This window comes from Anolis sagrei, chromosome 8, assembly GCF_037176765.1.
Source record: "Anolis sagrei isolate rAnoSag1 chromosome 8, rAnoSag1.mat, whole genome shotgun sequence".
Classification (NCBI taxonomy): Eukaryota; Metazoa; Chordata; class Lepidosauria; order Squamata; family Dactyloidae; genus Anolis; species Anolis sagrei.
The window spans coordinates 29585045-29604127 of NC_090028.1; the positions used below are offsets into that span (position 1 = coordinate 29585045).

General features: G+C 51.7%; 2 protein-coding genes across 2 annotated transcripts; both read left to right on the forward strand.

Annotated features, from left to right (window-relative positions):
• Nucleotides 1-8187: 8187 nt before the first annotated feature.
• TAT (tyrosine aminotransferase) lies at nucleotides 8188-14480 on the forward strand. The gene is made up of 11 exons (XM_060787990.2): nucleotides 8188-8542; nucleotides 8649-8753; nucleotides 9127-9194; nucleotides 9346-9504; nucleotides 9682-9820; nucleotides 10049-10101; nucleotides 11724-11876; nucleotides 12005-12133; nucleotides 12644-12727; nucleotides 12828-12926; nucleotides 14228-14480. The coding sequence occupies exons 1-11, from the start codon at nucleotides 8308-8310 to the stop codon at nucleotides 14360-14362; spliced, it is 1359 nt and encodes a 452-aa protein (XP_060643973.2). The 5' UTR covers nucleotides 8188-8307; the 3' UTR covers nucleotides 14363-14480.
• A 1768-nt stretch (nucleotides 14481-16248) lies between these two features.
• On the forward strand, nucleotides 16249-18700 carry CHST4 (carbohydrate sulfotransferase 4). Its single transcript, XM_060788172.2, has one exon. The coding sequence runs from the start codon at nucleotides 16505-16507 to the stop codon at nucleotides 17765-17767; it is 1263 nt and encodes a 420-aa protein (XP_060644155.2). The 5' UTR covers nucleotides 16249-16504; the 3' UTR covers nucleotides 17768-18700.
• The last annotated feature ends 383 nt before the right edge of the window (nucleotides 18701-19083 follow it).

Genomic DNA, 19083 nt, shown 5'->3' on the forward strand with positions numbered 1-19083 from the left:
CAGAATGTACTTGATTACTAAAATGATTAGTTGCTTTTATAGGAGTAGCAAGGAAAGAAGTAGAACTTTATTTTTTCCTCCTCAGATGTAACTACAATTGTTTGTTTATTTGTTGAAGGCTTTCATTGCTGGAATCACTGGGTTGTTGTAGATTTTTCGGGCTGTATGGCCATGTTCTAGCAGCATTCTCTCCTGATGTTTTGCCTGCATCTATGGCAAGCATCCTCAGAGGTCCCTGAGAGGTCCCTGTTGCTCCCGACCTGCCTGGGACGTCCTGGGCCAAACCAGTCACTGGCCTCTAGTTGCCCTTTCCTCCCTTACAGGCCACCTCTGAGGATGCTTGCCATAGATGCAGGTGAAATGTCAGGAGACAATGCTTCTAGAACATGGTCATATAGCCCGAAAAACCTACAACAACCCAATTGTTTGTTTTACTTTAAAAAAATGTTACCATGTGCTTTGGAACCACAAGATGCCCCCTCCCCCCAATGGCTACACATCCATTGGCAGTCGCCTTTGGGCCAGTGCAGACTTTGGGCCCAGAGATCCTGTGTGGCCCAAGGGCGGGCAAAGGCAGCAGAGGGTGTGGTAAGAACCCCCTTCACCCCCTTTGTGACCTAGTCCCAGCCCACCCTGCCTTCCCATCCCTTCCTGGGCCCTGAGGGCAACTCCCCAGGCCTTGGTTGGGCCCCTTTAGGTGCCTGAGCATGAAGATGCAGGTGGGGGGCACCAAGCAGCAGAAGCAATGGGACTCTTTTTTCCTGGGGGTGGAAGGCTCCCTCCTTGAGCAGGACTCCCCTCCTCACAAAATTGGACCGGAAGCAGAAGGCGACCAAGGCTCCCACACAAGCCTTTCTGCCATCGAGGCGCACTCATTCTACGAGTGGCCACCAGAGAAAGATCTCCCTCGCCTTCCACTCTGCAAAGCAGGAACTGGATACCAGAGGAACTTCTGCGGCTTTTGCTCTTCCACGGGAAGCATCTCCTGGCACTGGACTCTCCCCAGAATCCCTCCTTCCCTCACTGTTGTTGGCCCTCAAGCCATTTTCCTCATCAATGAGAGATCCCTGTTGCTCCCTGCCTGGGCAGTCCTGGGCCAAACCAACCCACTGGCCTCTCAAAGCCCTTTCCTTCCTTACCAGCCACATTGCCTCCTTGTGTTGATGGTGCCAATGTGGGATAGATAGCTTCTGCTTGAGAATGCTAGGGATCTGTCTTCTTGGAGTCTTTCCAGTGACTGGAAACCCCAGAGACCCAGAGCAAGAGAGCCCACCTCTTGCTTCCCTTGCCAGAGCCTTGGAGCTCTGGCCCTCCTCAGTCTTAGGGCCAGAGCCCGTGCTGGAGGGCTTGGCTGGTTCCCTCCTCTCTCTGCCAGAAGAACAGATTCATTCCTTTGTAGGAGACTTGCCTCCGGAGGCGCCATAAATTTAGACAAACAATCTGGCTGAAGACAGATCCGGTTCAAAGCCAGGTGCTTCTGTTCCTTCCAAGAGCGCATCTGGCACTTGCTCTCCAAAGGTTTTGTGCGGGGCAGGGATGTTCCTTTCTTGCAAGGGGAGGGGGTGCTTGCAAACCTGGGAATGGGGGAGTCGCCTGGAAACAAACCTGGGCCTTTGTGGGGGAGAAGGAGCCAGCCTTGCTGTCCAGCATCCAGAGGGCTGCTCTTCTGGTGGTCTAACCAGGATCTAGGGACCCCAGAGTCAACATCCTGCAAAGCCCCCAGCCACCCACAAATCCTCTATTTCTGCCTTTTCTGAGAATAACGTGATAGGGTTTGTCAGTAACATCTGAAAAAGAAAAGGGGAAAATATTTTACAGCTACCTTTCTACATCCATAAAACATAACTTCTAAGGAAACTGGCTCTTCAGGTTCCTTTAGCAGCGTTTATTTTAGTTGCATTACAGTCAGGGACCTGGAGCTGCTTGATTTTAAGAGGAGAGTAAACAGTTTACTGGGGCCCTTGACCAGCGAGGAGGGAGGGAGCCCAGGGAGGAGGCTGACTCATTGTCCAGCGAATTGATCTCCCGCACAATGTTTATTTAGAGTTCCATAAGCAGGATCTTTATCTCCTGCCAAAGGGGCAAAGGTCAGGAAGTATTGTGGGCAAACAAGAATGACAAAGCCCCAGTCCTCCCCCTACCCGTTTTGCGCTGGAGCGCTTTCACTGCTGACTAGCCCACTGAAAGGGAAAAAGTCAAGTGGTGGACCATCTCCTCTGCTCTGACCATGGCTACTGTCCGGTTCAGCCCTCAGAACTTCATGGACAAGAGAGAAAATCTATCTGTTTCATTTCCCAAACTAGCAAGAATGTTTGTGGCACTGTCATGTTCCCATGGTTTCTATTATTTTCTGTTTGACTCTTTCTTTCGTTCCCCTGTCTCAGAAGTATCAGCCCTTGTGAGCTTCATCCAAAGAGTTGCTGGAAGTCAGGTGCAGCTTGTGTCCTTTCAGGTGCAGCTTGTGTCCTTTCCCCACAATCAGTGTTCCCCCAAAGATCGGGTAGGCGCCAGTCTGGGGATCCCCACTCGGTTATGGAAGCCCTGGGAGGGCCTTGTGGGGGGTGGGATTTGTGTTGTTCTGGGGAAAGTGAAAGGCAGCATTGGGCCCATTCCACCTTGCTCTTGGATCCTGCCCCGGAAACATCGCTGCCGGGTCAGTGGTTTGGCCTTGTGGTCACGGCCTTGTTTTTCAGACCCTTTCCCTTGCGTCAGGTAGTGCTCGTCTCTGGCCAAGAGTCATGTTTTCTGTAATGGGGAGGTGTGTGTTGTTCTAGACCAGGTATGGGCCAACTTTGGCCCTCCAGGTGTTTTGGACTGCAACTCCCACAATTCCTAACAGCTGGTAGGCTGTTAGGAATTGTGGGAGCTGAAGTCCAAAGCAACACCTGGAGGGCCAAAGTTGGCCCATGCATGTCCTAGACCAGTAGTTCTCAACCTTCCTAATGCCATGACCCCTTAATACAGTTCCTCATGTAGTGACCCCCAACCATAACATTATTTTCATTGCTACTTCATAACTGTAATTGTGCTACTGTTATGAATTGCAATCATAATAATAAATTGTGGCAAGTGATCATTGTTGCAAGTGATCATAATAAATTGTGGCAAGTTCTTGATGGTATGGGGATACCAAGCCACCTTGTCTCTTCCCTGAGGAATCTGTATAAAGACCAAGTAGCAACAGTAAGAACTGACCATGGAACAACAGACTGGTTCAATATTGGGAAAGGCATATGGCAGGGTTGTATACTCTCACCCAACCTATTCAACTTGTATGCAGAACACATCATGCGATGTGCAGGGCTTGACGAATCCAAGGCTGGAGTTAAAATTGCTGGAAGAAACATCAACAACCTTAGATATGCAGATGATACCACTTTGATGGCCAAAAGCGAGGAGGAACTGAAAGAAGAAAGTGCAAAAGCTGGGTTGCAGTTAAACATGAAAAAAAACAAACAAGATTATGGCAACAAGACTGATTGATAACTGGCAAATAGAGGGAGAAAACGTGGCGGCAGTGACAGACTTTGTATTTCTAGGTGTAAAGATTACTGCAGATGCAGACTGAAGCCAGGAAATCAGAAGACGTCTACTTGGGAGGAGAGCAATGACCAATCTCAATAAAATAGTTAAGAGTAGAGACATCACACTGGCAACCAAGATCCTCATAGTTAAAGCAATGGTATTCCCCGTAGTCACCTACGAATGTGAGAGCTGGACCACAGGGAAGGCTGAGCGAAGGAAGATAGATGCATTTGAACTGCAGTGTTGGAGGAAAGTTCTGAGAGTGCCTTGGACCACCAGAACATCCAACCAGTCCATACTTCAGGAAATAAATCCTGACTTCTCATTGGAGGGAAGGATAGTAGAGACAAAGTTGAAGTACTTTGGCCACATCATGAGAAGAAAGGAAAGCTTGGAGAAGAGAATGGTGCTGGGGGAAATTGATGGAAAAAGGAAGAGGGGCCAACCAAGGGCAAGATGGATGGATGGCATCCTTGAAGTGACTACCTTGACTCTGAAGCAGCTGCGGGTGGTGACAGCCAACGGAGCTCTGGCGTGGGCTGGTCCAGGAGGTCACGAAGAGTTGGAAGCGACTGAACAAATAAACAACAATGAATTGCAATGTAAATATCTGATATACAGGATGTATTTTCAATCACTGGACCAAATTTGGCACAAATACCCGATATGCCCAAATTTTAATACTGGTGGGGTTCGGGTGTGTGTGTGTGATTTTGTCATTTGGGAGTTGCTGGGATTTGTAGTTAACTTACAATCAAAGAGCATTCTGAATGCCACCAACGAGGGAATTAAGGCATTGACCTTGAATTTTGGAGTTATAGTTCCCCTACATCCAGAGAGCACTGTGGGTTCAAACAATGATGGATGCAGACCAAACTTGGCATGAATATTCAGTGTGCTCAAATGTGAACACTGGTGGAGTTTGGGGAAAATAGACCTTGACATTTGCGAGTTGTAGTCACTGGGATTTATAGTTCACCTACAATCAAAGAGCATTCTGAACTCCACCATGATGGAATTGGACCAAACACCCCACACAGAGACCCCCATGACCTACAGGAAATACTGGAGGGATTTAGGACAGTGGATTAGGGGAGCTGTAGTTCACCTACATCTGGAGAGCACTGTGAGCCCAAACAACTAGGTCAAAAGGATTCCTAACACCAGTGGTTCTCAACCTGTGGGTCCCCAGTGTTTTGGCCCACAATTCCCAGAAATCCCAGCCAGTTTACCAGCTGTTAGGATTTCTGGGAGTTGAAGACCAAAACATTTGAGGACCCAAAGATTGAGAACCACTACCTAAGACCATCAAAAATATGTATTTTCTGACGGTCTTTGGCCATCCTTCTGAAACCTGCTCACAACCCCCCAGGGGTCCAGATCCCCACGTTGAGAAACACTGTCCTAGACCCAGAGGAAGGATAAGCAAAATCAGCCCTCCCTTTATTTTGGGGGGGGGGGGGGGTAGGCAGTTATGTTGGCAGCCATGAAAACCGGCCTAATCTACCTTTCAAGCTGGCCCATCTCCTCCCCTCCTACAAGTAACCCGCCTGCTGTTTACTGAAGGGCTTACTCCTATCTTCCCGTGCCCCTCTCTGCCTTGCATCCTAGCATTAAGGTGTATCTAAACAGGATTAAGAAGGATTAAAGGAGAACTGTCAAAGCAAGACAAAGAAGAGGGTGAAGGCTGCCCTCTCTGCCTCTCCATCCAGGAAACTTCCATTCCTGAGTCCTGAAAGGAGGGGGGGGTGTCAGTGTCCTCCTTAGGCTGCTGACCTCTCCAAGTCTCAGATGGGTCATCTCCACTGCCCACTCCTTCACACGCAGACATCAATACCCTTTTGCTGGGCCCCTGTCTGCCCCAAGGCCATGGCAGCAGGAGAGAAAGGGCTGAGGCTTTGCTCCTTCTCATTATGGGCAGCAAAGGAGGGTTGAAAGCAAACAGAGGCAATTGGCCAATATTGACTTTTGCTTGGCAGGCATGGGGGGTGCAGCCCCGGAGAGTGGCTCCTGGCCTTTCCTGGCCAAACTGCCCTTTCCCCCCTCCCTCCCTGACCCCAAGTTACACAACTGTGCCCCAGCAGGGCGAGGAGGGAGAGGCAGAGGGGCTCTCAAGGCCAGGAGGGCAATCTCTTTGGTTGTCTCTCCATGTTATCTCAGCCAGGCCTTGGCCCATTGTGTGCCTTCAGGGCAAATGCAGACGGGGGAGGTCAGGCAGGCAGAGGGAGAGGGGCCCATGGCAACCTTCTTCCTGGCAGAGGAAGGCGTTGGGTCAATTGTTCTCAACCTCCCTAATGTTGCAACCCTTTAATACAGTTCCTCATTATTTTCGTTGCTACTTCATAACGGTCATTTTGCTATTGTTATGAATTGTAATGTAAATATCTGATATGCAGGATTCACTGGACCAAATTTGGCACAAATACCCGTTAACAGCCAAATTTTAATACTGATGGGGTTGGGTTTGTTTTTTGTCATTTGGGAGTTGTAATTGCTGGGATTTATAGTTCACCTACAATCACAGAGCAATTTGAACTCTACCAATGATTGAATTGAACACACAGAACTCCCATGACCAACAGAAAATACTGGAAGGGTTTGGTGGGCATTGACTTTGCGTTTAGGAGTTGTAGTTCACTTACATTCAAAGAGCATTGTGGACTCAAACAATGATGGATCTGGACCAAACTTGGTACCAATACTCAATCTGTCCAAATGTGAACACTGCTGGAGTTTGGGGGAAATAGATTTTGACATTTGGGAGTTGCTGGGATTTATAGTTCACATACAATCAAAAGAGCAATACAATACAAAAGAGCAATACAATACAATTGGACCAAACTTCCCACACAGAAGCCCCATTACCAACAGAAAATACTGGATTAATTTGGGAGAAATTGACTGTGATTTAGAGGAGATGTAGTGAATTTACCTCCGGAGAGCACTGTGAACACAAACAACTATGGATCTGGACCAAAATTGGCACAAATACCTGATATGCTGAAATATAAATACTGGCAGGGTTGGGGGCGGGATTGATTTTATCATTTGAGAGTTGTAGTTGCTACCAAAGGCTTCCTAAGACCATCAGAAATATGTGTTTTCTGATGGTCTTTGAAGACCCCTCTAAAAACCCCTAATTGAGAAACGCTGTTCTATGTGCTAGACCAGGCATGGGCAAACTTTGGCCCTCCAGGTGTTTTGGACTCCAACTCCCACAACTCCTAACATCCTCGGGCCCTTCCTTTCCCCACTGAGCTTGTGGGAGTTGGAGTCCAAACCTTGTGGGAGTTGGAGGGCCGCAGTTTATCTATGCCTTAGCTAGGCATTTTGGGCAGAGCCAGGGAGCCAGTCCAAGGGGTCCAAGGGGTGGGGTTTCACCTTGAGAATCACCTGGGCTGGGTTTGTGTACGTGCATCTGTTGGGGGACTCCTCCACACAATATGAATCCCTCTTTCTTCTCTGGCCACACAACCAGGTCCAGGAGGCATTGAGGAGCTGTGCCAGGGTCTGCTCTGCCCTCTTCCTCCCCCCTCAGTCCTTCCACTGACCGCACGCCTGACGCAATTCCAGCAGAGGGGCCCAGAGCTCCCCAGGTTGCATCATGTACGGGGCACGGCCTCTGACCATTCGCAGGTGGCGGGGGGGGGGGGCGCAGCTGGGCACCTCAAGGACATGGCCAGATCTGCGTCATCTGCCAGTGGTCTGATGGCACACGGGGGGGGGGGAGCTTGGCCCCCACAGGACTGAAGAAAGGACTCCATCTGGGGCAAATATTATTGTTTTTTAATTACTGCAGGATTATAGTGATAATGGTGATAGTGGTGCTTGTAATGTGCCTGGAGTTGGCTGTGAGATAGTGATCTAGGGTAGACATGGGCCAACTTGGCCCTCCTAGGTATTTTGGACTGAGCAGCTGAGGGGGAAAAGGAAAGGGCCTGAGGCTGTTAGGAATAGTGGGAGTTGAAATCCAAAATACCTAAAAGGAGGGCCGAAGTTGGTCAATGTCCGCTCTAGGAGGTTCTGCTCCTTGTGTGACTTGTGGGTCAGGCACACATCTATGTTGCGCCCTATTGTGCCCCACAATTACTCCCACCCCAGCAATAGGAGACCTCTGTGCTGCTCTTGTTCTGGGGGCCCTTCCACCCACCCTCAATTGGGGCCCCTGTGATGTGGCAGAGGAGTGGAAGGATTCAGGGCCCATTATGGCAGATTGGGGGACAGTGAGGGGCACCTGGAACCTAACATGAGCACCTAGCCCTTTCTGCCCATCACCCAAAGACGGTCAGGCCATTGGACATTCATCCCTTTGGGCAGTGGATGTGTGGCCCTGGCCAAAGCAAAGGGGTCCTACCTTGTACCCCTGGACCACCCCCTGCTAAGCTCTGCTTTGCACCATTGGCTAGGAGCCCCCTTTCCTTGCCCAGAGTGTGCTCCAGAAGGGGAGAGGGTTGGGAGAGGGAGCCAGGGGTTAATGTACAACCACAGTGTTTGTTCCAAATGAGGGGCTCCTCCTCCTCTGTCTTCCCCCCTCCCTCCCCTCTGTCTGGGTCGGGGGTGTCTCCCAGGGCCCTCCCCACCAGCCAATGGCCACCGCTCTGCAGGCTGACACCCAATTCTTGGCAAAGGGATCTCTGGAGCTACCCCCATAAAAGGGCTCTTACCCCCTCCTTCCACCTCTGATCTCCAGAAGCACCAGAGGCGTTGGACCAAGTCAGGACTGGACCCAGGTAGCACTGGTCCTCTTGGAGCAGCAAACAGGCCTCCCTCTCCTTCCCAGAAATGGATTCATACCTGATCCAGGTGACCGGCAAGGCGGACCTCCCCTCCGTGTTGGATGTCCAGCTCGGACGGGCCGGACGGGCCGTGGCTAGCAAGGGGAAAGGGCACCGCAAGCCCCACTGGGCCGTCCGGGCCTCCGAGATGTCCAAGCGGACCTTCAACCCCATCCGGGCCATTGTGGACAGCATGAAGGTGGAGCCCCACCCGCAGAAGCCCCTCATCTCCCTCTCTATCGGTGAGCAAGCAAAGGGTGCAGACAGGAGGGGGGCAGAGGGGGGCAAGGCTTTGCTGCCTTCTGCAGCCAACCAGGACCTCCCTCAGATGCCATCTCTTGTCCCCAGGGGACCCTACGGTCTTTGGAAACCTGCCCACAGATGAGCAGGTCACCCAGGCCATGAAGGCAGCCCTGGACTCTGGGAAGTACAACGGCTACGCTCCTTCCACAGGTAGGACCCCACTGGATACTGCAGGAAGGGCAACGGGGTCCCATGGCACTCACCCACAAGGCACTCACATAAGCAGAGGACCTCCAGTACCCCATGTCCCCACTCCTGGGGCAAAACCAAGCCAATTATTGTTGGGAAGGGGAAAGAAGGAATGTTTTGTGATGAGATCCAAGACCCACGGGAGCTGGAGGGCTGTGTGTGTGTGTGTGTGTGTGTGTGTGTGTGTGTGTATCAGAGTTCCACTTGGGGATCAGAAGACCTGGAACCCCTTCCCTTCCTGGCCTCAAGGCCCCCACTCTCCCTCCCACCTGCCTGCTATGTGAAAGGCCACGTTATCACAGCCCCTTTGCTGACCCCCAGCTATTCCACACAGGTTATCTGTCCAGCCGTGAGGTGGTAGCAAGGTACTACAGCTGCCCTGAAGCACCTCTCGAAGCTCAGGTAAGGCAGACTGCCATAGCAAGGGGGGGGCAATGGGGGGGCACATCTTTCCTCCCTTGGAAGGGGCATGGCAGATGAAGGCCTGCCTTTCCTGCCCCATTGAACTGCTCCTCATTTCATTGTCACTGTTCCTGCCCCCCCCCTTTTCCAGGACGTAATCTTGACCAGTGGCTGCAGTCAGGCCATCGAGTTGTCCCTTGCTGTTTTGGCCAACCCTGGGCAGAACATTCTGGTGCCACGGCCGGGCTTCTCCCTCTACAAGACCCTGGCTCACTCCATGGGGATCGAGGTCAAGTTCTACGACCTCCTGGTAAGTTGTGTGCATCTTGGGGGCAATGGGGGGGGGGGTATAGCGCGCATCTCCTCACTCCCTCCATGGGAATGGCACAAGGGACAAAAGTGCTCCTTGGTCTGGTCCTTCTGACTATGCAAGGCACCTCCTGTGGCTCTCTTCCTCAATCTTCTTCTTCTTCCTCCTTCTGACCAGCCAGAGAAATCCTGGGAAATTGACCTGAAGCAGATGGAGTCCCTGGTAGATGAGAAGACAGCTTGCCTGGTGGTCAACAACCCCTCCAATCCTTGCGGCTCTGTCTTCAACAAGGCCCACCTCCAGAAGATCTTGGCAGGTGAGAGAATGGTGGGCAGGCCAAGGAGCAGAAGGGCGGCCAGACTCCACTTGGGGAAGCAGAAGGGTGGTCTAGGCAGCTCTTGACCGGGCTTTGCCTCCCAGCAGCCAGGCCAGACTGTCCCCAAATGTGGCAGCAAGGCAGGAGGGCGGCCAGTACCCAGGGATCCTTCTCTGCCACTGACCAAAGTCCATTCTTCCTTCCTCTCCCCTTCTATCTCTCTTTCAGTGGCCTCCCGGCAGTGCGTCCCTATCCTGGCTGATGAGATCTATGCCGAGATGGTGAGTGGAGCAGCTCCATCCTGCAGGCACTTCTCCTGAAGGAGGAGGACCACTCCCACTTGGAAAGGGCAGGCCAGCAGTCTGGCTTTCGAGTTTAAAGAGACCACATTGACCATCCATTCCAACCTCCTGCCATGCAGGAAAAATACAATCAAAGTAGCCCTGAGAGATGGCCATCCAGTCTCCATTTAAAAGTTTCCATGGAAGGAGCTTCCACCAGATTCTGAATCAGAGAGTTCCACTGTTGAATGGCTCATACAGTCAGGAAGTTATTCCTAATGTTCTAGTGGAATCTCCTTTCTTGTCATTTGAACCCATTGCTCTGAGCTCTAGTTTCCAAAACAAGCCTGCTCCCTCTTCCTTATGACACTCTTTCACAAATTTATAGATTGCTGTCATGTCTCCTCGCAACCTTCTCTTCTGAGGCTAGACAGACCGAGGTCTTTAAGACGTTCCTCATAGGGATTCAGGGTCCTTAGACCTTTGATCCTTTTAGTAGTGCTCTGCCTCTGGATTCCTTCCAGCTTAGAGTCAATATCTCTCTTGAACTGTGGGGCCCAGAATTAGACACAGTGTGATTCCAGGTAGAGGTCTGACCAAAGCAGAATACAAAGGCAACATGATTTCCCTCAGTCTAGACACTAGACTCCAGACCTTTCAAGAATATCATTTATTTATATACTGTTTTTCTCACCTTGAGGGAACTCAAAGTGGTTTCAAACATCATAAAGGCAAAATTCTATGCCCTATATACATGTGAAAACCAAAACATAATACCTAGACAATAACATATAACTATAAATTAAAAAGCTAACCATATTAAAACATAAACATTAAAACACCAACAATACAATAACATTTATATTAAAACCCACCTATAAACAACATGATTTTAAAACAGTTATTAAAATCATGCCATCCAAAATCAAATCCGTAGTCATTCCATTCACTATTCCTTATTTTCTTATTGCACTAAGAACTTTTCTGTCTGAAGGCTTGGTCACATAGCCACATTTTATATTCTTCCTGAAGGTCAGGAAAGAGGGGGACTGCTCTAATTTCACTAGGGAGGGAGTTCCATAGCTGAGGGGCCATCACTGAGAAGGTCCTGTCTCTCATTCCTACCAATCGTGCTTGCGAGGGAGGTGTAATCGAGAGCAGGGCCTCCTGAGAACATCTTAATCTCCGAGGTGAATCATAGATATGTTCAGATATGTAAGCTGGGCTGGAACCATTTAGGGCTTTATAGGGTAAATTGTGCTTGGTAGCAGACTGGCAGCCAATGGAGCTGATGCAACACGGGAATTGTGTGCTCCCTGTACGCTGTCCCAGTTAGTAATCTGGCTGCCGTCCCTTGGACCACTTGAAGCTTCCAAATAGTCTTCAAAAGCAACCCCACATAGAGCATGTTGCAGTAGTCTATCCTTGATGTACTGTGAATTGTTGCCTTTGTAAGGCCGCCCTGAGTCTCCTTCAGGATTGAGAAGGGCGGGATATAAATGTGGTAAATAAAAATAAATAATAAATATAATACTTTATAGGGGGGACTCAGAGGGGACTCAGCGGATTCCAGCATATATACAGACACAGGCAAACATTCAATGCCCTGGATTCCTCCGCAGGTCTTTGAAGAAGGGCAGTCCGAGTCCCTGGCCAAGCTCAGCACCACCGTGCCCATCCTGTCCTGTGGAGGCTTGGCCAAGCGGTGGCTGGTGCCCGGCTGGAGGATGGGTTGGATCCACATCCACGACCGCAGGGAAATCTTTGGGAAGGAGGTAGGTTGGGGACCGCACTCCTGCCCCGTCCCCTCCCGAATGTGGGTGCTCTTCTGGTGTCACCAGAAGGGGGGGGGGGAACCTGGCCACCACAGGGCCCCACTGAGTTCCTCTCTGCCCCTTTCCAGATCAGGGATGGCCTCCTGCGGCTGAGCCAGAGGATCCTGGGGCCCTGCACTGTGGTCCAAGGGGCCCTTGCCCACATCATGCACCGGACCCCCCCTGAATTCTACCAAAACACCCTCAGCTTCCTCAAGGTAACACACACACCCTGCTCTCAAGACATCTCCTTGCTGTGAATGGGTTGCAGTATCAAGTTCTGCAAACTAAGGACCTCATCGAACTAGAGCATCTATCCACTTGAAATCCAGTTGCTGTCTCAGGAGCCATGCTGAATTGTGGGGTTTATTGTTTAGGGAGGGGCCTATAAATTGCTCAGCCAGGCAGGTCCTGGGACTCACTAAACTACAATAGCCAGTATCTTCAGGAGGAAGCAACTGGATGCTCTAGTGTATTGAACTCCTAAGCAAATCAAAAGCAAGGCTGGAGTTGTGGACAGGTTTAGCAGACCCCCTTTGTGAATGTCCATGGGCAGCAGGGGAGGAGGAAGATGGGCTGCGGCTTGGTGGGCAGCAGGAACGCTGCTTTTGAGGTCCCATGGTTGGAAGGTCCTTGGAGCCACAGGAACCGATCTCTCAGGATTTCCTGCCCTGCCCAGGCTCTGTCTCCATTGCCCCCAAAACACTCCTTTCCTTTCTTTTCCACAGTCCAATGCTGACCTTTGCTACTCTGCGCTCTCCACAATCTGTGGGTTACGGCCAGTCCGGCCCTCAGGAGCCATGTACCTCATGGTAAGTTTCAGCGGGAGGCAACCACTAGCTCATGGGGAGCTGTCATGGTGGCAACCGCTCCTCTTGGGCACCCAGAGCTCAGTCACCTCCTCTCCCGCAGGTTGGCATCAAGATGGAGCATTTCCCCGAGTTCGAGAATGACGTGGAGTTCACGGAACGACTTATTTCTGAGCAGTCGGTCTTCTGCCTGCCTGCAACGGTGAGCACCCTCTCCAAGCAAGGGGAGGCCCTAGCACCCATGTAGCCCACTCCCAATGGCTATAAGGGTCAGGGGACAGGCAGGCCTTGTTTGGACATAAGACAGATGGTTTGGAGCCCCTGCTCCAGCAGAGGGTCTTGGGAAGAGGCTGCCATTCCTGACTCTGCTACCCAAGATGGGATACAGGGGAATTGTGTGTATGTATTGGGGCAGGGCAGGGGAGCCAAGGCAGTGTCCCCATTCAGCCGTGGGCTGCCTACAGCAGTGTTTCTCAACCTTCCTAATGCCTCGACCCTTTAATACAGTTCCTCATGTGATGGTAATCCCCATCCGTAACATTATATTCGTTGCTACTTCATAGCTGTAATTTTGCTACTGTTATGAATTGTAATGTAAATATCTGATATGCAGGATGTATTTTCAATCACTGGACAAAATTTGGCACAAATACCCTATATGCCCAAATCTGAATACCTGTTGGGGGGGGGGGGGTGATTTTGTAATTTGGGAGTTGTAGTTGCTGGGATTTATAGTTAACTTATAGTTCACCTACAATCAAAGAGCATTCTGAACTTCACCAACGATAGAATTGAACCAAACTTGGCACACAGAACTGCCATGACCAACAGAAAATACTGTAAAGGTTTGGAGTTGTAGTTCACCTACATCCAGAGAGCACTGTGGACTCAAACAGTGATGGCTTTGGACCAAACCTGGCATGGATACTCAATCTGCCCAAATGTGAACACTGGTGGAGTTTGGGGAAAATAGACCTTGATATTAGGGGGTTGCAGTTGCTGGGATTTATAGCTCACCTAAAACCAAAGAACATTCTGAACCTCACCAACAATAGAATTAGGCCGAATTTCCCACACAGAACCCCCATGTATTGAAGAGACTTGCTGGTGTGAGCCTTCCTCCAGCCTTGCACACTCTCCCCTGCCTGCACATGCGCACCATGCTGCCATGAGCCAAGCATGCCTGCTCTCCCCTCCCTGCTTGGAATATAAGAAACAACCCTCCCCTTGGCTGAGAGGCCAGCCAATCACAGCGGAGAAGGGCTTTTGGTGGGAGGATTTGCCATCTGTTTCCAAAAAGGAAGAGGACAAGTGGAGAGATCTTCAGCCTTCTTTGCCAAAGGGGTTCCTAAGACCATCAGAAATACGTTTTCTGATGGTCTCTGACAACCCCTCTGAAACCCCTTTGCGATTCCCCCCAGAGGTCCTGACCACCAAGTTGCGAAACACTGGCGTAGAGGAAGAAAACCCTTCCCATCTGACCCCCACCTTGTCTCCCCGCAGTGCTTTGAGTACCCCAACTTCTTCCGGGTGGTGCTCACGGTGCCTGAGGACATGATGGCGGAGGCCTGCCAGCGCATCCGGCAGTTCTGCGAGCAGCACTACGAAAGCGCTCAGGACATGGAGTGCGACAAATAGCACAGGACCACCACCAACCCCCTCACCGCCCCCCGGCCTGCTCCACTCCATCCGCCTTGAGTCGTGTGCACCAGGGGCCTCCCTGCACCACCGTTGGGGAATGTCGTGGCCCCTGCAGCCCACCCCCCACAGCCCCACGTGGCACCAGCTCAAAACCAAAGGGAGCGGAGGGCCATGGTCCTTCTCTGCAGGCCCTCACTTTTCAGGATGCTGTTCCCCTCCCCTTCTTCTGCCTATTTGACATATTTGTAAGTTATTGTAACTTTTGTATGAATAAACATATGGAAAAAAATACCTGGTGCAAGCAGTGGTCGGTCTCATATTTTCTTCCCCCCACCCTCAACCTTCCAAACCCCTAGCAATGTTTCCTCCTTCCTCCTTCCTCTTCTGGCTGGCCTTTCCCTCTTTTATGGGCAAGCGTCTCAAGTTGCGTCAACCACTGACAGGTGGACAATTGAGGAGAGAGCCCCGGAGCAACTTAAGATCTGTGTTCCAAGTCCAAGTCGTAGGCAGCAAGGAGTACACTTTACACAGGATTTGAAAAAGTTCTCATATTCTCTCAGCTGCAGGAAGCAAGTTCCTCTTCTATTTTTTTTAACCCCATTTGCTACATTGGAATTGTGGGGAGGGTGGAAAGAAGCTGAGCAGAGGTATGGCAAAGGTCAAGAGGTGCCTTCTTCCTTGTCCCACTTTGGACCCCTGCAGACGGGGCACCCCAAGGGCCATCCAGGCCCACTGCAACACCCTTGAGAGAAGGCTAGCTGGCTGGCCCTCATTGAACAGAAGCCCCCATTTGAGAAGGGCAGGGGCCGCCCCTCTCTGCGCTGCCTTGGCCTATAAAGCCCTAAACGGTTCTGGCCCCGCTTACCTCTCTGAACGCATTTCCGCCTACGAACCGACTAGAACATTAAGATCGTCTGGGGAGGCCCTGCTCTCGATCCCGCCTGCGTCACAGGTGCGCTTGGCGGGGACGAGAGACAGGGCCTTCTCAGCGGTGGCCCCTCGGCTATGGAATGCCTTGCCAGCAGACATCAGACAGGCACCTTCGTTGCTGGCGTTTCGGAGAATGGTCAAGACCTGGCTTTACGAACAAGCGTTTGGCTAAGCAATGCAACTAACTAAGGAAGACGGTAACTGAACATAGGAACGGCACAATGACTATGAGAATGGATCTGACTTTAACGGAGGCGTTATATATGTTGTTTGTTGATTTGTCTGTCTGATGTTAATTGTTGTGGAGCGACGTTGTCGTCCCGGTTGTTGTATTGCTGTGTTTTAATTGCACTGTAAACCGCATTGAGTCGCCTGTCAAGGGCTGAAATATGCGGTATAAAAGTGAAGCAAATAAATAATAAATAATAATTGAGCACCTGCTGGGGATGCTGTCCCTGGGCTCAGAGGGGCCAATGAACCAGCCTGGCCCCATTCTGCCCATCCCTCCAGGACCGGACCAGTGCCTCGCCCTCACGGACAGGGCTGGGCTCAGGCCACATGCCAGCCTGCAGCAGGAGGATGCTCTCTAAGGGAGACGGACGTCCCCTCCTTGCTTCACCTCTCCTCTGCAGGCGTGGTGGGCCAGTGGGAGGATCAACACCTGTTGCCACAGCCGCTCCTTCAAAGGTCCGTTTTGCCAGCCCTTCCTCTGCCACGTCTGGAGAAGCTCCTGTCCAACTTGTGCCAATTCCAGTGAGTACCCGCTTTACCTGTGAGCCCTCTCCTTCAAAAAGAAAAGAAAATCCAATATGCCAAACCAGAAGATAGATGGGAGGGAGGGAGGGAGGGAGGGAGGGAGGGAGGGAGGGAGGGAAGTGCAGGCAGTGGGGTCTGCCAGTGATGGAGTGGGTGGGGGGGACTTCCTCCCTCCTTGTGGAGCTTTGCTGCTCAAATAGCAAAAGGTCACCCTCCCATCTCCTCTGGGCTACAAGGAGCCATTGCTCTTGGTGCTTTCCTGGATTAGCTGCAGTGATTGGAACAGTGGGGGGAGGAAGCAGAGGGACATGTTGGCTGGACAGACCCCACTTTGCCCACTCCCCTCCCCGAGGACCAGCACAGACAGCCTGCAAAGGCCAGAGAGTAAATGGGTGGTTCCCAGTCATCAGCATCCGTCTTGTGGGGAAAAGTTTCCTTGTGGCATTGGACAACATGGCTCAGCAGCCCTTTCCTCCTTCCCTCCCTCTGCCCCATTTCTCCCCATCCACTGCCCCATTTCCCAGGCCTTTGGCAGCCATGATGAAGATCCAGCGGTTCCAGCTGCTCCTGATCCTGGCAGTGCAGGTGCTGGTCCTCGTCTGCTTCTTAATGGAATTCCAAGGGAGGAAGGAGCCCCATCCTGAGGATGAGCAGCCCTTGCATGTCCATGTCCTGATTCTATCTACCTGGCGGTCGGGCTCCTCCTTTGTGGGGCAGCTCTTCAGCCAGCACCCGGATGTCTTCTACCTGATGGAGCCAGCCTGGCATGTTTGGGCCACCATGCACCAGAACAGCGTCAAGGTCCTGCACATGGCAGTGAGGGATCTCGTCCGCTCCATCTTCAAGTGCGACATGTCCGTCTTCGATGCCTACATGCCTGAGAAGAGGAACAAGTCTGCGCTCTTCCAGTGGGAGGCCAGCCGGGCCCTCTGCTCTCCGCCAGCCTGCAGCTCTTTCCAACGTGGAGACATCGTCACCAAGAAGGCTTGCCGACCCCTTTGCGGCCGATACCCTTTCTCCACGATTGAGGAGGCCTGCCAGACTTACAGCCACATCGCCCTGAAGGAGGTCCGCATCATGGACCTGCGTTCCCTCCTCCCGCTCCTTACCGACCCTTCCCTTGACCTCAGGGTCATCCACTTAGTCCGTGACCCCCGGGCAGTCTTCCACTCCCGCACCCGCAATGGCACGGCCCCTGTGCTCTCCCTGGGCAGCCGGATTGTCTCCAGGGGAAGGGGCCTCCCAAAGGAGCCTGAGCCCTTCACTGTTATGCGGGAGGTCTGCCACAGCCAAGTTGAGATCTTTGAGACGCAGCGCATCCTCCCTTCCACCCTCCAAAGCCGCTACCACCTCGTCCGTTATGAGGACATCGCCCGAGACCCCCTGGCCAAAGCTGCTGAGCTCTATGCTTTTGTGGGGCTGGACTTCCCCCCCACCCTCCAGGAGTGGGTCCATAACATCACCCACGGCCCAGGCTTGGGCAGGGCAGCCTTTGACACCACTGCCCGGGATGCCGAGGATGTGGCCCAAGCCTGGAGGAGTGGCCTGCCTTATGCTCAGGTAGCAATGCTGCAGGATATCTGCCAGGATGCCATGCGTCTGATGGGTTACCAGCGAGTGGCCTCTGAGGAGGAGCAGCAGGACATGGGGCTGAGCCTTCTAGATGCCCCCGATCCACAGGGCAGGGAAGCGGCAATGACAGCCCCCAACAGCTGAGAAGGGGGCAGTCAGAGGGAGGACGGATGGGTGCAAGGCACTGGCTGGACCTCCACCGAGAGCCCCCTTCCATAAGAGGCCACAAATAGCTCTCAGGCTCCACAAGGGAGCACTTGGGATGGACATGCCCTGTCTATGATTGCCATGGGAATGAAGCTCCCTACTCCCCCATCACACTCCGAGAGGGGGTCCCAAGGAGGATCTCTCTCCCACTCTGTCCCGTGTCCAGCAGCAGGACTCCTCCTGTCTGCCGTGATGTTTGATTCTTTCTGCCAGTGCAAACACTCACCTATTTACTCTGAAAGAGGATTTGGAGTGCCTGTGAAAAATCAACAAAGAAACCGGAGGCGCCTTAAACACCAACAAGCGTTACTGGCATTACATCTTTTCACAAGTAGCAGCAGTTCATATACAAAAGATCCAGAGCTTAAATTCAGGTGGAAAAACTGAGAGAAAAAAACACTGAAGGGATGACGGTAAAACAAGAGCCGAAGTGGTGATACCACAGCATTTGGTCTAGGAAAAGAGTCCCCATGGTGCAAGAAAGGGCTGGAGTGCAAACCAACAGATGCAGAAAAGGTACAAATCAAGCAGACAAAAGCTGAATGGCACTTAAAGCAGCCATCCCTGGATGAAGATTATGAATGTCTGAGTAGGGAGGGTGGGGCAATGCACAGCCAAAAGGGGAAGAGGTGTGCAATATGCCAGTCATGAAGAAGCCAAATGGGCTCCTGCAGGAGTACAGCTGATGCCTGATCATGCTCAATGGGTCTCCTTGTCCTTCCTGCAATGGATTAATGTCACTTCCCCTCACTCTCTCACCAGACTAAAGAATTCCCCAATTCTGGAGGGCAACAGGGCACTCCACCAATTGAAGCAGGGAGGAGGAAATGTATTAATTTCATGTACAACGGGTATTTCCAGACAGTTTTATTAAAAGGGTTCTTTTTATTGCAAATCGCTCTGAAACTCTTTTTTTTTTTAAAGAATGAAATGTTTAAAGCAAATAAATTAGAAAAATAGAAGAGTCTTCCTGAGCCATTGTGTTCTGCTCACGTTCTCTGCAGAACGGGACAGGATCTTGGCAGGGCTTTGACCGGGCACTATGCAGAGGGTCAAGGGCCCAGTCCGGCTGGGAAGGAAAGAGGCCGGGCGGCTGCTGCGCTGCCCAAGGGCTGGAACCGGGGGCTCCTGGCTCTATCCTGATGAAGGCAGAAAGAGAAGGTGGTCCCTCCGCCCCCCTCCACTTTGCACTAGACACAGATCTGATACCAAAAATAGGGGAATGTTTGGATACTGAGGAGGGGGATCCTCGG